This window comes from Pleurodeles waltl, chromosome 6, assembly GCF_031143425.1.
Source record: "Pleurodeles waltl isolate 20211129_DDA chromosome 6, aPleWal1.hap1.20221129, whole genome shotgun sequence".
NCBI lineage: Eukaryota > Metazoa > Chordata > Amphibia > Caudata > Salamandridae > Pleurodeles > Pleurodeles waltl.
Window position 1 is genome coordinate 763,138,564 of NC_090445.1, and position 14,617 is coordinate 763,153,180.

At 43.5% G+C, this 14,617-nt stretch overlaps 1 protein-coding gene across 1 annotated transcript in view; it reads left to right on the forward strand.

The window, feature by feature from the left end:
- The window catches only part of LOC138301697 (guanylate cyclase 2G-like), a 378,147-nt gene that overhangs the window by 31,633 nt on the left and 331,897 nt on the right, over positions 1 to 14,617 (forward strand). The window contains exon 2 of the mRNA XM_069242214.1: positions 12,550 to 12,898. Coding sequence (XP_069098315.1) covers positions 12,550 to 12,898 — 349 coding nt within the window. The remainder of the gene's footprint in view (positions 1 to 12,549; positions 12,899 to 14,617) is intronic.

Sequence of the window (14,617 nt, forward strand, 5' to 3'; positions counted from 1 at the left end):
TATCCAAACCATCCTCGGTTGTTGCCGATACTAAGGAATCCAACTACTCCAGGGGAAGTCCGCTTAAATGAGGCCCATGGAAGAACAAGGCAGGAAGTAGAGCGGGCTTTTGGGCTCCTGAACGCCAGATTTAAGTGTCTGGACATGACTGGTGGAGCCCTTCTCTGCTCACTCAGAAAAGTGTGACAGATCACTGTGGCATGCTGCATGTTCCACAACATTGCCCTGCGGAGGAATATCTCATACATCCCAGTAGAGGGGGAGCATCCAGTGCCACCCGGAGAGAATTCTGACATGCCAAGTGAGGATGAACATGGCAGAGAGGAAGGAACTGACTTGCGGGAAGATCTCATCAAGAGCTACTTTTCACAAGTGTAATTATGTAATGTGATGTCATAACTGACTGAACAATGAACTGTAGTTTTGAGAATGTGTGGAATTGGGTGTTTTATCAAAAACTAGGGAGCTAATACTCTACAATATTCAACCAAAGGATGCATGAAGAGTTAGCCTCTGATATATCCCCATCGTGATGATGTTGCTTTGTTTGTGGCAGTTTCCTTGCAATATAATTACATTTCAAGTTGCTTGCTATGTTATTTGTGTATTAGGTATTGTTTCAAGCCTATACTCCTTGTTTTGACTTTGGACAGCTACCTTCACCATGACATCCTCATGTGGGAATTTCAGAGTTGTGACATGGGCAGGTATCTTATGCTGTACTGACATACAAAGTGGACATGGATTGCTCCAGGTAATGTAGGTAATGTAGGTCACATATTTGGGGTTTATGAGAACTGTGCCAAGGCAGCTTGCACAGTCTTTGGGTGGAAGGTCAGAGGTTCAGATTGGACTTTATTTATGTGCTGTGTGGGGCGATTGCATCATGTGGGCATGAAATATGTAGTCATTGATTGCAAGAAAGCCATTCACCCGTCACATTGGCTAAACACTACTTTTGTGTTACCTGTATTTAGCTGTAGATGTGTTTCATCATTGTAGGCCACTGTGCCTGTGCCACAACACTGACATATGTCTGTGTCACACCTCTAGATGCATGGCCATTGGATTATGATGGGCCCGTGATCAGGGACTGTTGTACTGCCATCTGTATCTTGGAATATGTGATGTTGGATTACTTTGGTGTGGTATGCAATAAGGCTCAAGCTGCTGACATCATCCACTTTAATGTTTGCCTGTTCTACAGGATAAAGTCTGATAAATAACCCCCTTTCGTAATCTGGGGGGCTGTACCCTGGAATATGTACCTTGACTCAGTATGAGTCAAAAAGATCCAGACATATGGACAGCCTATGTGCTGTACACTGGAATAAAATGTTTGGTGTGAATGGACACTTGTACGTATGTGTTTATGTGTAATGGTTGTAATCCTGAGCAGGCAGTGTACCTGTGACATATCTCTCCTTGCACACGTAAGTTATGTCTTCATCACATGGTTCACATGGTTTTACATCCCTACATAACAAAATGTTGAAATTATGCAAGCAAGCATTGAGTTTGTGATGGGTGAGTTTATTACAGTGCTGATGCAGTAAATACAATTTTGACAGAAATTACGAAAAATAATAAAGTGAAAGTGTCAGTCATGGTGAATGAAAACATTAGAGTAGATGCCACACCACTGGGAGTCCAAAGTCCAGAGTACTCCTCCAGAGAACAGGTGGGTAGTTCAGGATCAGTCAATAGAGTGAATGTGTGTCACACAAAGGAGTTATTTTAGGAATAGGTCACTTGCTGGACGTGGTCAGTGTCTTGCCATCCGCACCTCCTGGATTCTTCGCCGGACGTCCCCGCTTATGTGGTGGGGCTGGGGTCTGCTGCTACAGAAGTAGGGGTGTCTGGGGCTTGTTCCTCGGACAGGGCCTCCCTTCCTTTGGCTGGCCCAGATGAAGAAGGGTCTGGTGTTGATGCACCAATGGAAGGGATAGAGTGGTTTTGTAGAGCCCTGCCTCAGGGAGGTGTTAATGTCTCTCATCACCCCGGTTAGGGAGGCCATGTTGGTATTGTGAACCTCCTACTGTTCACACATTTCCCTGTGCAGGTCCATCTGTAGCTGCTTTATTTCCTGGAGTTTGGTTACTAACTGGCCCATCATATCATGCCTTGGGACTCCTGATAGATCCTCAAGACGTGGCTGAAAGTGTCCTGGCCAGGAGCAGCCCTAGTGGCTTCACCCTGCTGGCCCACATCATCCCTCCAATGCACCCTACCCCCACGGCCCTGAGCCCTTGCAACAGGGTGCCCTCTCCCACTGGGTCTTGGACCCTCATTGTCGGAAGTGTTGTGGTGCAACTCATGACCCTTTACTGGGGGGCACAAGATGGTAGACATTGTGCTTGGGACACAAGTTGGGGGGCGAATGGTAGTCTGCGATGTAGTGACAACTGGGCTAGGAGTTGTTGATGTGGCCACAGTAAGACTCATTGTTGGCATCTGACCAGGTTGCCCAGATGGGCCAGAACCGTCCTCTACATCCAGATGTCCAGGAGTGTCTACTTCACCAAGGGCGCAAGGGCTTCATCCGGGGGGTGGTGGCAGTGTCTTCTGTGGCCTCTGTGTGCCCAGTAGCAGCTCGACCTGTGATGTGAAAGATACAATGTTACTGGTTGTATTCTGACATCTACAGTTTAGTGTTACATTAAGCATAGACCTTGTACAAAATTATTTTGCAGTTAATCTTATTGTGGCAAGTAGTCATGATATTGGTTGTATTGACCTGACATTTGTGAAGAATGCCAATTCCATCTATGTCAAGCAGCTGCAAAAATGTGCAGATCATTAGCCCTTGGGAGGATGGCCTGAAAATGCCATCTTGCCACCAGTGCAGGCAACACAGTGGCTGGGCAAGATATGTCTTTGGCCGTTTTGAGGCCTAGTTGCTTGTTATGGAGGCAGATCCAGGACTATGTTTTCTATGGGACTGGAGTCATCATGTGCCTAGTGCAGTGTGAATGTGTATGCTGCCAATACCATTCTGGTGATGCATCTTGAGGCCTTCTGGATAATTGCTTTACATAATAGCTAAGTTGTACTTCCTGTCCACTAAAATTCCATCTTGGGTTAGTTGGTCAAGATGGAGCTATGTGGCCAGACACATCTCAGAGTTGATCATGATCTGTATCTTGGTCCCTCCCAGGTGAGTAAACTTCAATTGAGAGTTAGCAGGCAAGGGTATTTGGACAAGTGACCACTGTTCTGGTGTTTGGAGTTACTGAAACAGTGCCACCTGGGAGTTGCAGTCATGTCATTCTCCATACTACACACACTTGACAAATGGTATCCTACCAGATGAGCAAACTTCATTTGAGAGTTAAGACACCGGGAAATTTGAGCATGAGAACACCGGGCTTATGTTTGGAGTTGGAGAGACAGAGCCTGCTGGCATTAGCAGTCATGTCACTCCCTCTACTTCATACACTTGATAAATGTCATCCCCACAGGTGATTACACTTAATTTGTGAGTTTAGAGGGAAGGGTATTTTGTGAACAGAACACTGGACTGGTGTTTTGAGTTAGTGAAACAGTGCCTCCTGGCCTTAGCAGTCATGTAACTCCCTCTACTACACACACTATACAAATATCCTCCTCCCAGGTGAGTACACTTCAGTAGAGAGCTGCCAAACAGGGGTCTTTGGACAAGAGAACTCTCGGCTGGTGTTTGGAGTTACAGAAACAGTGCCTCCTGGAAGTTGCAGTCAGGTCACTCTCACTACTTCACAATACTTGATAAATGGTATCCCCCAGGCAAGTTAACTTAATTTGGGAGTGATTTGCCAAACAGGGGTCTTTGGACATGATAACTCTGGGCTGGTATTTGGAGTTACAGAAACAGTGCCTCCTGGGAGTTGCAGTCAGGTCACTCTCACTACTTCACAATACTTGATAAATGGTATCCCCCAGGCAAGTTAACTTAATTTGGGAGTGATTTGCCAAACAGGGGTCTTTGGACATGATAACTCTGGGATGGTATTTGGAGTTACAGAAACAGTGCCTCCTGGGAGTTGCAGTCAGGTCACTCTCACTACTCTCCCATACTTGACAAATGATATCCCCCAGGTGAGTAAACGCCATTTCAGAGAGAGTTGCCAAACAGGTGTCTATGGACAAGAGAACTCTGGGCTGGTGTTTAGAGTTACAGAATAAGGGCTTCCTGGCCTTAGCAGTCATGCCAGTCCCTGTACTACGCACACTATATAAATGTTATCCCCTGGGTGAGTACACTTCATGTATGAGTTACCAGACATGAGTCTTTGGAGAAGAGCATCCTGGGCTGGTGAGTGAAGTAACTTTGATGGACCTTCCTGGTCTTAGCAGTCATTTTTGGCCCTCTACCACACACACTATACTATACACATGTTATCCTCTCAGCTGGCTAAACTTACATTGAGGGTTGCAAAACAGGGGTCTTTTGGCAAATGAACACTGTTCTGGTGTTTTGAGTTGCTGAAACAGTGCCTCCTGTGACTGGTTATCCCATCTAGTTTACAAACTTTCCAATGTTCTCTCCCCATGTGAGTATACATCATTTGTTAGCTCACAAACAGGGGTAGATGGGCAAGTGACCACAGTTACAGTGTTGGTGTTTGGAATTAGAGAAACAGGACCTGCTGGTAGTTGGAGTCATGTCAGTCACACACACTATGCAAATATTATCCGCCAAGGTGAGTACACTTCATGTGTGAGTTACCAGACATGAGTCTTTGGAGGAGAGGACACTGGACTGGTGGTTGGAGTGACAGTAACAGAGCCTCCTGGGAGTTATAGTCATGTAACTCCTTGTAATACACAACCTATACAAATGTTGTCCTCCCAGGGGAGTACATTTCAATTAAGGGTAAAGACAAAGGGGTCCTTGGACAACAGTACACTGTGCTGGTGTTTGGAGTTACAGGTACAAGGCCTGCTGGGAGTTGCAGTCACGTCACTCTCTCTAGTACACACACTATACAAATATTATCTTTCCAGGTGAGTACATGTCATTTATGAGTTACCAAACAGGAGTCTTTGGAGAAGAGGACACTGGACTGGTGGTTGGAGTGACTGTATCAGAGCCTTCTGGGAGTTACAGTCATGTAACTCCCTGCAATATACACACTGTACAAATGTTGTCCTCCCAGCTGGGTACACTTCAATTGAGAGCTACCAAACAATAGTATTTGGACAGGAGTACACTGGGCTGGTGGTTGGTTTTATAGACACAGGGCCTTCCTGGCCTTAATAGTCATATCACTCCCTCTACTTTCCACATTTGACACATTATATCCTTCCAGCAGAGTAAACTTAAATTGTGTGTTGCCAGACAGTGGTCTTTACAGAAGTAACCACTGTTCTGGTGTTTGGAGTTGCTGAAACAGTGCCTCCTGTGAGCTGCAGTCATATCACTCTCTCTAGTAGACACACTTGAACAATGTTGTTCCCCCAGGTTATTCCACTTCAATTGAGAGTTCACTAACAGATGTACTGTAGCATGTGACCACTGTGCTGGTGTTTGTAGTTACAGGAATAGTGCTACCTGGGAGTTGAAGTCATGTCAGTGCCTGTAGTACACACTTGACAAATGTTATCTCCCCATGTATGTACTCTTAAATTGATAGGTACCAAACAAGGGTATTTAGAGAAGTGACCACTGGTCTGGTGTTTGGAGTTATATAACAGTGCCTGCTGGGACTTGTAGTCATGTTAGTCTCTGTACTACACACACTATACAAGCGTAATCGCCCCAAGTGAGTACACCTCAAATGTGAGTTGCCAAATACAAGTCTTTGGACTGGTGGACACTGGGGTGGTGACAGTAAAAGCAGCAAAAGCTGAGCTCTGAGCATTCATGACATGACATTTTGGTGACATTTTTAGTGTAGTGACTTACTAGACTCCACTACCCTGGTATTCCTGTCAGGCCCTCAGGATGCAGGATGGCCAAGACCTTTAACCAATAGACCATGAAGATATGATCTCTATCTAGCACCCACTAAATAAGAAAAGCTAGTGACCCCACACAACTTTGTTAAAGCAAGGAACAAATATAAATTCTATTCTGGACAAATTTGTGGCATCCTCTTAATTGATCAAAAATTGTGTAGATATGTACAGATGGAAAATGAGAACTGCAAATAAGTCTAGGAACATAGGTGCCTCCTGTCTTTTTCTTAAGACCCTTTCAATGAAAAAACAGAGGCCTTAAAAAAGCTGCAACATATTTGTGAAACGTTTATCGTCAAAGAACTGTATGCTTGATGTTAACATGAACTTATGTCAGTAGTGAAATAAAAATAAAGATAAAGAATGTTCTATCAATAGTTTTAGAACTACATTTTAGTATTTAACTTTTTGTTTCCTTCTGCAGACAAAAGCTCCTTACCATTCCGTCAATGGAAACGTGCAGCCTATCAGGACTAAAATGCTACCAATTTAAATTACTTATTAAATCGGTACAATAGCTGAAAGTGACAAGTTTGCTCACAAAGTACCTGGCATCGCTCTGCATACCTTTTCTAAGTTTTTATCCATTTGATTTATAGAAAAAGTTATTTTTGTTCAAATCAACACATTTGGCAACAGATGATGCTTTATATGACAAGTGCAGTGAATTCACATTTATGTGGAAAACACCGCACGATCCTATTTTTCCAGTGACCCTGCCTTTTGTGATTTAGCTTCGGACCTAGTTCGTGAAAACGACAGGATTTGCTACATTTGTGACTTGTTTTTCTAAGTAAGAAGTAAAGGATTGACTGAGCAATACCAGCAAGACTACAATATAACACGTTGTTTTGTGAATATCACAAAATAACTCGATCCCGTTTTTACCAGGAGCACAGATTTACATTGGTCCTGCTACTGAACATTTTCAGACCCTTTGCCACCTGCATATCTGTGTCAAACGGAATCAGCTTAAAAGTAGTTCCAAATTTGGATCACAACTATACATATTGACAGAACTTCCATTAACAAATGTGTAATTTTAATACATGATCTTGAAACTAATCATTGTAAGTGAAAATGCGTCACTTTGTTCCAGTAAAAAGTAACGTTTTAACAACTGAGGTTGTCTAGGAAGTATTGGCAAGTATTGCCAAGGGTAAGATGCTTCTATGACCATTTTACCAATAGTGAGGGATATATTTGGGGACTGATTTAGACACTGGCAGGTGGAACGCTGTCCTTCAGGGTGGTGTAGGAGATTACCTCCACTACACCGATAGACTACTGCTTGCCACACATAGAGATGACTGCCTGCCCAGCAGTCATCTCTGTACCTTGAAAGGAACCGTTGTCATGACAGATCCCTTCAAGGTACAAACATTTTGGTGGAAGACTGAGATCAGTTTTGACAGCTATTCACCAACCTTTTAGATTTTATTTGTTTTTCAGAAACATTGATATAATTAATGCCCCCCCCCCATCTTAGGAGTGGGTGGTCATTATTTTTTATTCTGTCCCTCACTGCCAGATTTTACCTGTTGGTGACAGACAGAAAACAAACCACAATCCACCTTAAATAGGACAGGCAGCGTGAAGTCCTTCCGCTGATGGCTCCTACTCCATCAGGCCGTCAGAGGCAGCCTTCCTTTGATGGAGCCTACAGTGGCTCTGTTGAGAAAAAGCTCATGGCCTGCCCATCCCTAATGAGGTCAGTGAATTTAGATTTAGGTGGACAGGGTACTGCATTCAGGTTTGCGACAGAGTACCTTTTCTGCCAAACCCTTAATAAGGCCCCTTGTCCCTGTAAAGGCAACATCTTCCCCTACGAAAAAAAGTCCCTACGCAGGAAGCCCAATGGTGGTACAAAAGTGCTCCCAACATCCCTTTCTCATGGCCTTGTTTTTCAGATAGGAAAAAGAGCATGAGGCTTTGAAGCTAGTAGGGTGAAATCTGAAGATCAATGGGTTACAGGCCACCTTTAAGAGCTTCCAAATTGCCTGTGCATTTGCAGGTCTCTCAAGATTACTTTCAGAGTAGATCTGCCAACTACCTAACCTTACCAACATGACTAGTGAGATCTTCAGGTTCTTAAAGAATCATGGGATCTGCCCTTCAATGAAATACAGATAGCACAGCAACCCTGGAAGGCAATGCTTTGCCTGAGTTCTTGCTTCTAAGCTCGGAACAATGGTGAAAAATACTTCTCTGGTTATCAGGAGATCAAAACAGAGCGGGAATTCAAAATACTCTATAAAGGACTGTATAAGGCTCTATGTTATGGGGACTGGATTTCGGGTATAGGGGAACTGGAATAGCTCAAAGGTACCTAGGCATGTTTGTATATATGAGTTGGTCTTCATATATAACATAACCTGCCTTGGGAGCAATGGAGACTTGTAACTCAAGAGATGTTGGGGACATCATGTACATCAAGTGCAGATGTAATGGGTGTAAATGAGTTGCTTGTATAGGCTCAGCTGACTGGTAGGAGGGCCCTTATTAAGGATAGAGGAGACATGCCTTGAAGAAAAGTCTCCTCTGATTTTGTTCTGAACAGTTTTGTTACTTTTTTTTACATTTCATGACTTTTCTGTCTATTAATAGTATGGCCCCTTACATTGTGGTGACCCAATGAGAGGCTCAGATTTGCCACCAGCCCTAGCGCAGCACTTGCAGTGACAGATTTGAGTGTGATACAACAGATCTTGATGATGACGTAACTTAAAGGGGTAGCCAAATGTAGATCCATCAGGGTAAGAGACATAGGCCCTCATTCTGACCCTGGCGGATTGAATCCGCCAGGGCCGAGGGCAGCGAATGCACCGCCAACAGGCTGGCGGTGCATTCATGGGCATTCTGACCGCGGCGGTAACGGCGCGGTCAGAAACGGGAAACCAGCGGTCTCCCGCCAGTTTCCCGCTGCCCATGGGAATCCTCCATGGCGGCGCAGCAAGCTGCGCCGCCATGGGGATTCCGACCCCCTTCCCGCCAGCCTGGTTCTGGCGGTTTACACCGCCAGAACCTGGCTGGCGGGAACGGGTGTCGTGGGGCCCCTGGGGGCCCCTGCAGTGCCCATGGCATGGGCACTGCAGGGGCCCCCTAACAGGGCCCCACATTGCTTTTCAGTGTCTGCTTAGCAGACACTGAAAAGCGCGACGGGTGCCACAGCACCCGTCGCACACCTTCCACTCCGCCGGCTCCATTCGGAGCCGGCATCCTCGTGGAAGGCGCTTTCCCACTGGGCCGGCGGGCGATCTTTTGCAGATCGCCCGCCGGCCCAGCGGGAAAGTTGAAATGCCCCCCGCGGTCTTCTGACCGCGGGGCGGTGTTTGGGCGGTTTCCGCCCGGCGGGCGGCGTCCGCCTCCCGTCCGGGTCGGAATGAGGCCCATATTATCTTATTTCTTTGAAGGAATGATAATTTTCTCTAAGACATCTGTGTTTCCATGCCAAAATGTGTTTTGAAAGAAATGTCTGTGATTAATCCAAATTTCTTTGTATTTGTTGTACATTGTGGTTTAAATCTGTCCATTTTCTTTTAGAGAGTCTGTCCAGGATTTGGACTTGTCTTGTACTGTTGATTACTATGGTGAGCACTGTACTGAGTAGATTCAGCTTCAGTTAAGTAAGTCCACGATTGGATAATGGAGAGAAAATCAATTTCCTTTATGTGGCGAGTTTTAACTAAAGGTGTGTACTGAATTTTGATCCAGTGGTTGTCAAGAAGGACTTTGAGCTATTACATGTGTGGATTAAAGTATAAGGTTAAGAGATTGGATCCTTGTGAGACTCGATATATTTGGATTTTTTTTGTTAATTGATGATAGGTAGTACGAAAAACAGAAAAATGCAGTGTCAATTAATCTTATGCATGTAAAGAGGATACTGATAGATCGATCTTTAATGGTGTCAAAAGCTGCAGAAATGTCCAGTAGGATGAAGAGGAAGGAAACAACATTATCAGCAATGAGGAGGGCATTTCCTGTGACTTTAATAGGTCTCCATGGTTAGTAGTCTAAAGCCAGACTGATAATGGTGTGAAAGATTTTTTTGTTGTTGATCTGAAATTAGATTAAGGCTACTATTTTTATTATCTTGAAGTACCCTGTTAATTAAACTCAAGGTTAGATTTTGTTAACAATGAAAACATTTGTCCTTTTGTCAAAACGTGTTTAGAGTGCCAAGGAAGCTATTTTGTGTGATAGAGTTGCTGGTTATGTTGAGAGGGGTTGTGGCTGCATCTCCAGGGAAAGGTTTCTGATTGGTTGATGGGAAACATTTGTCTATGTAGATTGCGTCCTAGAGAGCTGGTACGGATATCTATGAGATCTGCTTTGAAAAGCTCCTTAACAGAGGACCATTTAGATATGATATGCGGTGTCTGGTGGTTTTCTTAGTATTGCTGATATTGTCTGATCTTGCTGATCTTTGTTACAAAGAGCTATTTGATATCATTGGATTTCCCTCTTGAACAAGATACAAGACGATGTGTCATTCGGATGATTGATACATTGATGCAGTTTAAGATGGCTTTGCCTCTTTTTAAGCCCTCTGTGACATTAGATGTGTAGTACTTGGTTCTGAGTGCAATGATGAGGCTTGTGCTGGTGAAGCACAGAATTTTCAGTTTCTTGCATTTGTCCTGTGGTTTTGTTTTGTGTCATTTTTTGTTGTGTGTATTTAGAGTGTTTGCTATAGATGAGTTCCGGGGTTCACCTTTGAATGGAGTCTTTCAGTCTTGCAGCTCTTGGTTCGACCGGGGCATGCATGTCAGTTCTCAAGCTACTATTTAGAGACTCCACAAGTGTGTTGAAATTAACTTTATGTGACATGATGGTTTATATAGTGAGTAACTTCTGTTTGAGTGTGTGACAGTATAGTCTTTTAAGTATGAAGTAGCCTTATTGTTGTTTTGCTGATTATGTTTGGCATTGATGGGGAATGGTATGGTGAAGTGATGTGTTCAATTAAGTTGTGTTGGAACAGGGCGCCCTTGGTGTGGAGGTTATGACTAGGATGTATGTGTTGCTCACGATGTATGTTGACTTGTTAGAGAGCTACATGATGTTGATAGGGCTATCCTATTACTATTTTATTATATTAGTGGAGAGAACATCTGGGAGGTTGAAATCTGTGAAGTAGATGCTGTTGGTGTGTTTGATGGGAATAGTAGTGACTAAGGCCCATTTAGAGTTTAGCTCACAGGATACTCCGCCCAAAAGCGACGGAGTACTTAGTTTACCAAACCTTCGGTCTGCTTGCTGTATTTTGAGCTGGGTGAACTGTGAGTTTTCCAAAGGTGGTGCCTCCACTGACTCTGCCATTTGAACACTTGCTCTAATAGCCCCACGGAAGAGGGCTTTTAGAGTAAGGCCTGCCCTACTTAGAATAAATGGTCTGAATTATTTTTTGTCATTGACCATCTGGAAAACCTTGGCAGTCACAGACAAAAAAATTGTGATCCTCAAACCCGTGCGAAAACTCCAAGGTTTGTGTGCTACATGGCTTTTTCAGAAGCAAACTTCCACTTTGGCAGTTTATTTCTGAAAAACAAAAAGGTTTGATGCAGGGCCATCTAAGACAAGGCGGTGGTGGACCAAACTTTCAGAACCTGCAGAGGGGCAACCATTGTAGTAGCTCCCCTGAAATCACAGAGATTGACATAGAGCTGACAGTGATCATGTAGTTTGGTGGGCAGCAGACTGGGCTGGTTGACACACACTATGATGAACAGTGAGCCACCCACCATCGTCAAAATCAAGCTCTAAACTGTGTTGTCCTCAATAGAGGCCCTGACAATGGGGTTAAAGCTATGTTTTTTATATGGGAGATGGTCAATACAGTGTTAGGTAGGTTCATTTGAGAATTCTTGTGGAACTCAAGACAATGAGGACCTGTGTATTACTGTTAATCCCCCTGCAGGTGTAGGTCTAAAAATGATGCACTATGTGAGGTAAGGACAACTGAGATGTGTGTTGATGAGGAAGTGCCCCTTAGTTCATTGTTGAACAGTGAATATAGTCTAATTGTTATGAAGGGGCATACAATGTCTGCAGTAAACTGCAGAGTGAGAACTGATGAGCATGACATGTCATGGTTTTTGCTGGATGCTTGACTATGGTGATAAATACAATGCATATGAGATTAGTATGGTTGGGGGACATGTGAATCTGGTCTGTATATTGAATTTACTCGTATGAGTACTCAGATAGTGAGAGTTATTCTTTGGATAAAGCTCATGAAGAGTTCTGCCGGGTGGTTGGGGCACAGTGGCTCTGGCCTTTTACCCATCCAGGTAATTTCTTCAATGTACCTTAGCTAATTCTGTTAATTGTACTGGATGCCTAGTGAGAATTCCCTAACTGTCTCACAATTGTAAAGTGCAGGGAAAGAAAATGTTTTCCTGACTGGCAGTGGATTTCCTGGCTAGGCAACAAACAATGTGATTAGCCTGCATGTGATCCTTTGGACAGCACTATAAACATAATTTATGATTTTATATTGCATGGATTAGATCACAAATAGCATGCATAGTTATGTCTTCCTCTTATTTCTAAGCCAAATATTTAATTTTAAGAATATGACAGGAGTGTTGTTTTGCTCCTTAGGTTACAGGCTTACTAGCCTCACAGTGGAACGTACCCATGTTTGGATTCGTCAGCCAGACTCCAAAGCTGGACAACACCTTAGTATATGACACATATATCAAAATGGTGTCCCCCCTCAAGAGGGTAGGGGAAGTCCTGGAAAAGACCCTGCAGTACTTTGGTTGGCGATATGTGGCACTCTTTGGAGGAGCTGCAGAGGGATCCACCTGGGACAAAATTGATGAGCTTTGGACAACTGTGGAAAACCAACTAAAGGCAAATTTCACCATCACCACCAAGTTGAAGTATGAGATGAAAGATCCAGATGCCCTTCGAGACAACCTTAAACATGTGTCATTAAATGCAAGAAGTGAGTTCAGCAGTTCTCTAAAATATTTGATGAATGTACATATATAGAAATGGATTGCTTCTTTTTTAAATAAAACTCTCACAGGTTATAAAAACACTTAACTGGAAAATGTCCTTTAAGGGACAGTGTTGTTCTCTCCTCATATTAGATTCTGGCATATGTCAATAAAATGCCACTTCCAATTTCCCTAAGAAATTTCAAAAAAAGATGTCATGTTTAAGATCAAAATTGTGCAAATACTAAAATTCTTCAATTATGTTAAGAAACATTCTCATTACTACTCCAAAAGAAAATGCTTGTCTCATCAGTGACATGATTCCTACTTTTTATAGTACTTAAGCCAAAAAGAGGATCACAGGTAACCTGTTTGAATTGCATGCTGCCCTGTGCCTGTTAGATAATGATTGAACCTCTATGTTTCTTGTTGAGAAGACAGCATTGGCCATGGCCTATGTGAGGTACGTACAAGGGCATACCTGTATAAGGTGCTCACGGGCCAGCCTGTATATTGCACACATGAGGCTTGCCATTGGTTGTATCCTGCGTATAGAACATGCCGAAGGACAGTGCACACATGCATGGTTTAGCTATGAATAATTGTCTCTAGTCATACCATTTACTTGTTACCTACAGAGACAGAGCTCTCTAATTGGTAACATAATTGGTAATGCCAACAGTACTATTACGTTTGACACCATGAGCAGTGCATTAGGAGTGTGTTATAATTTCTAGCTAACAATAACTGGAACATTTCAGTGAATTTGTGGTTTTGGATCATTCCATGATGCTCATTCAACCGAATTATTTCAAAGAATCTATAGTTCTTAAGTAGATTAGTGTGTGATTATAGTAGAGAACAAGTAGTTTCTTTTGCCCATTTTCCTTCAGTGCATTTTCTGGTTTTTGCCCACTGGCTGCAGTATACACAAGGCATGGCCTGAAGTCCTGCCTTGCAGTCCTTGACCTCTGCATATCTTTTTTGAGCTGTCAGGATCTTTGCTCCAGATTTCTTGCTGTGCTTCTTCCTTGCATTTCATTGGTGAACTTCTGTTACTAGACAAGCCTAGGATGTTCCTAAATTGCCAGTTTCTTCTCCACTATCATATTACAGTGCAAACACAGAAACAGGAAGACAAAAGGGAAATGAGATGGCACAGAGGGCATAGCAGGTAGTGTGATTCAATGCCAGGTAGGATATTTGGTGGCAATAGTTGAGCCTTGGTGTAATTAAACAATCTCCAGTGAATATTATGAGCTTTTCTTGAACAAGGGCGGCAGCACCATTGTTGCTACAGTGGTTCAGTACTGAAGTCCTCAAGGTTAGTCTTTCAAATCTATTCACTAGGCACAGAAGGCCTCATAACAGCTCTAAAAATACAAACAATGTAACCTGTGCACAGCCCACACTTGTGGCGCTGTTACCACGGTGGCAACATTTTGACCAGGAGGGATTTGGTCAAATTCCAAGACCTGCAATTGCAAACCACATTCATGGCATATTTATCGCTATCAGTATATGATGAACATTTTGAATTACCTTCCTTGTTGGCAGCAGAATCAAAGCATACCAGAGGCCATATCATACATTGTGCCCCATGGGTGCAGAGGGCGTGTGCGCCAGCTTGTGCACCCCCAGGGTGCAATGGTATTACAGGAAGGGCCCCAGACTCTTGTGCTCCCCCTCTGTAATACTGATAGCTCTGGGGCAAATGTAGCACC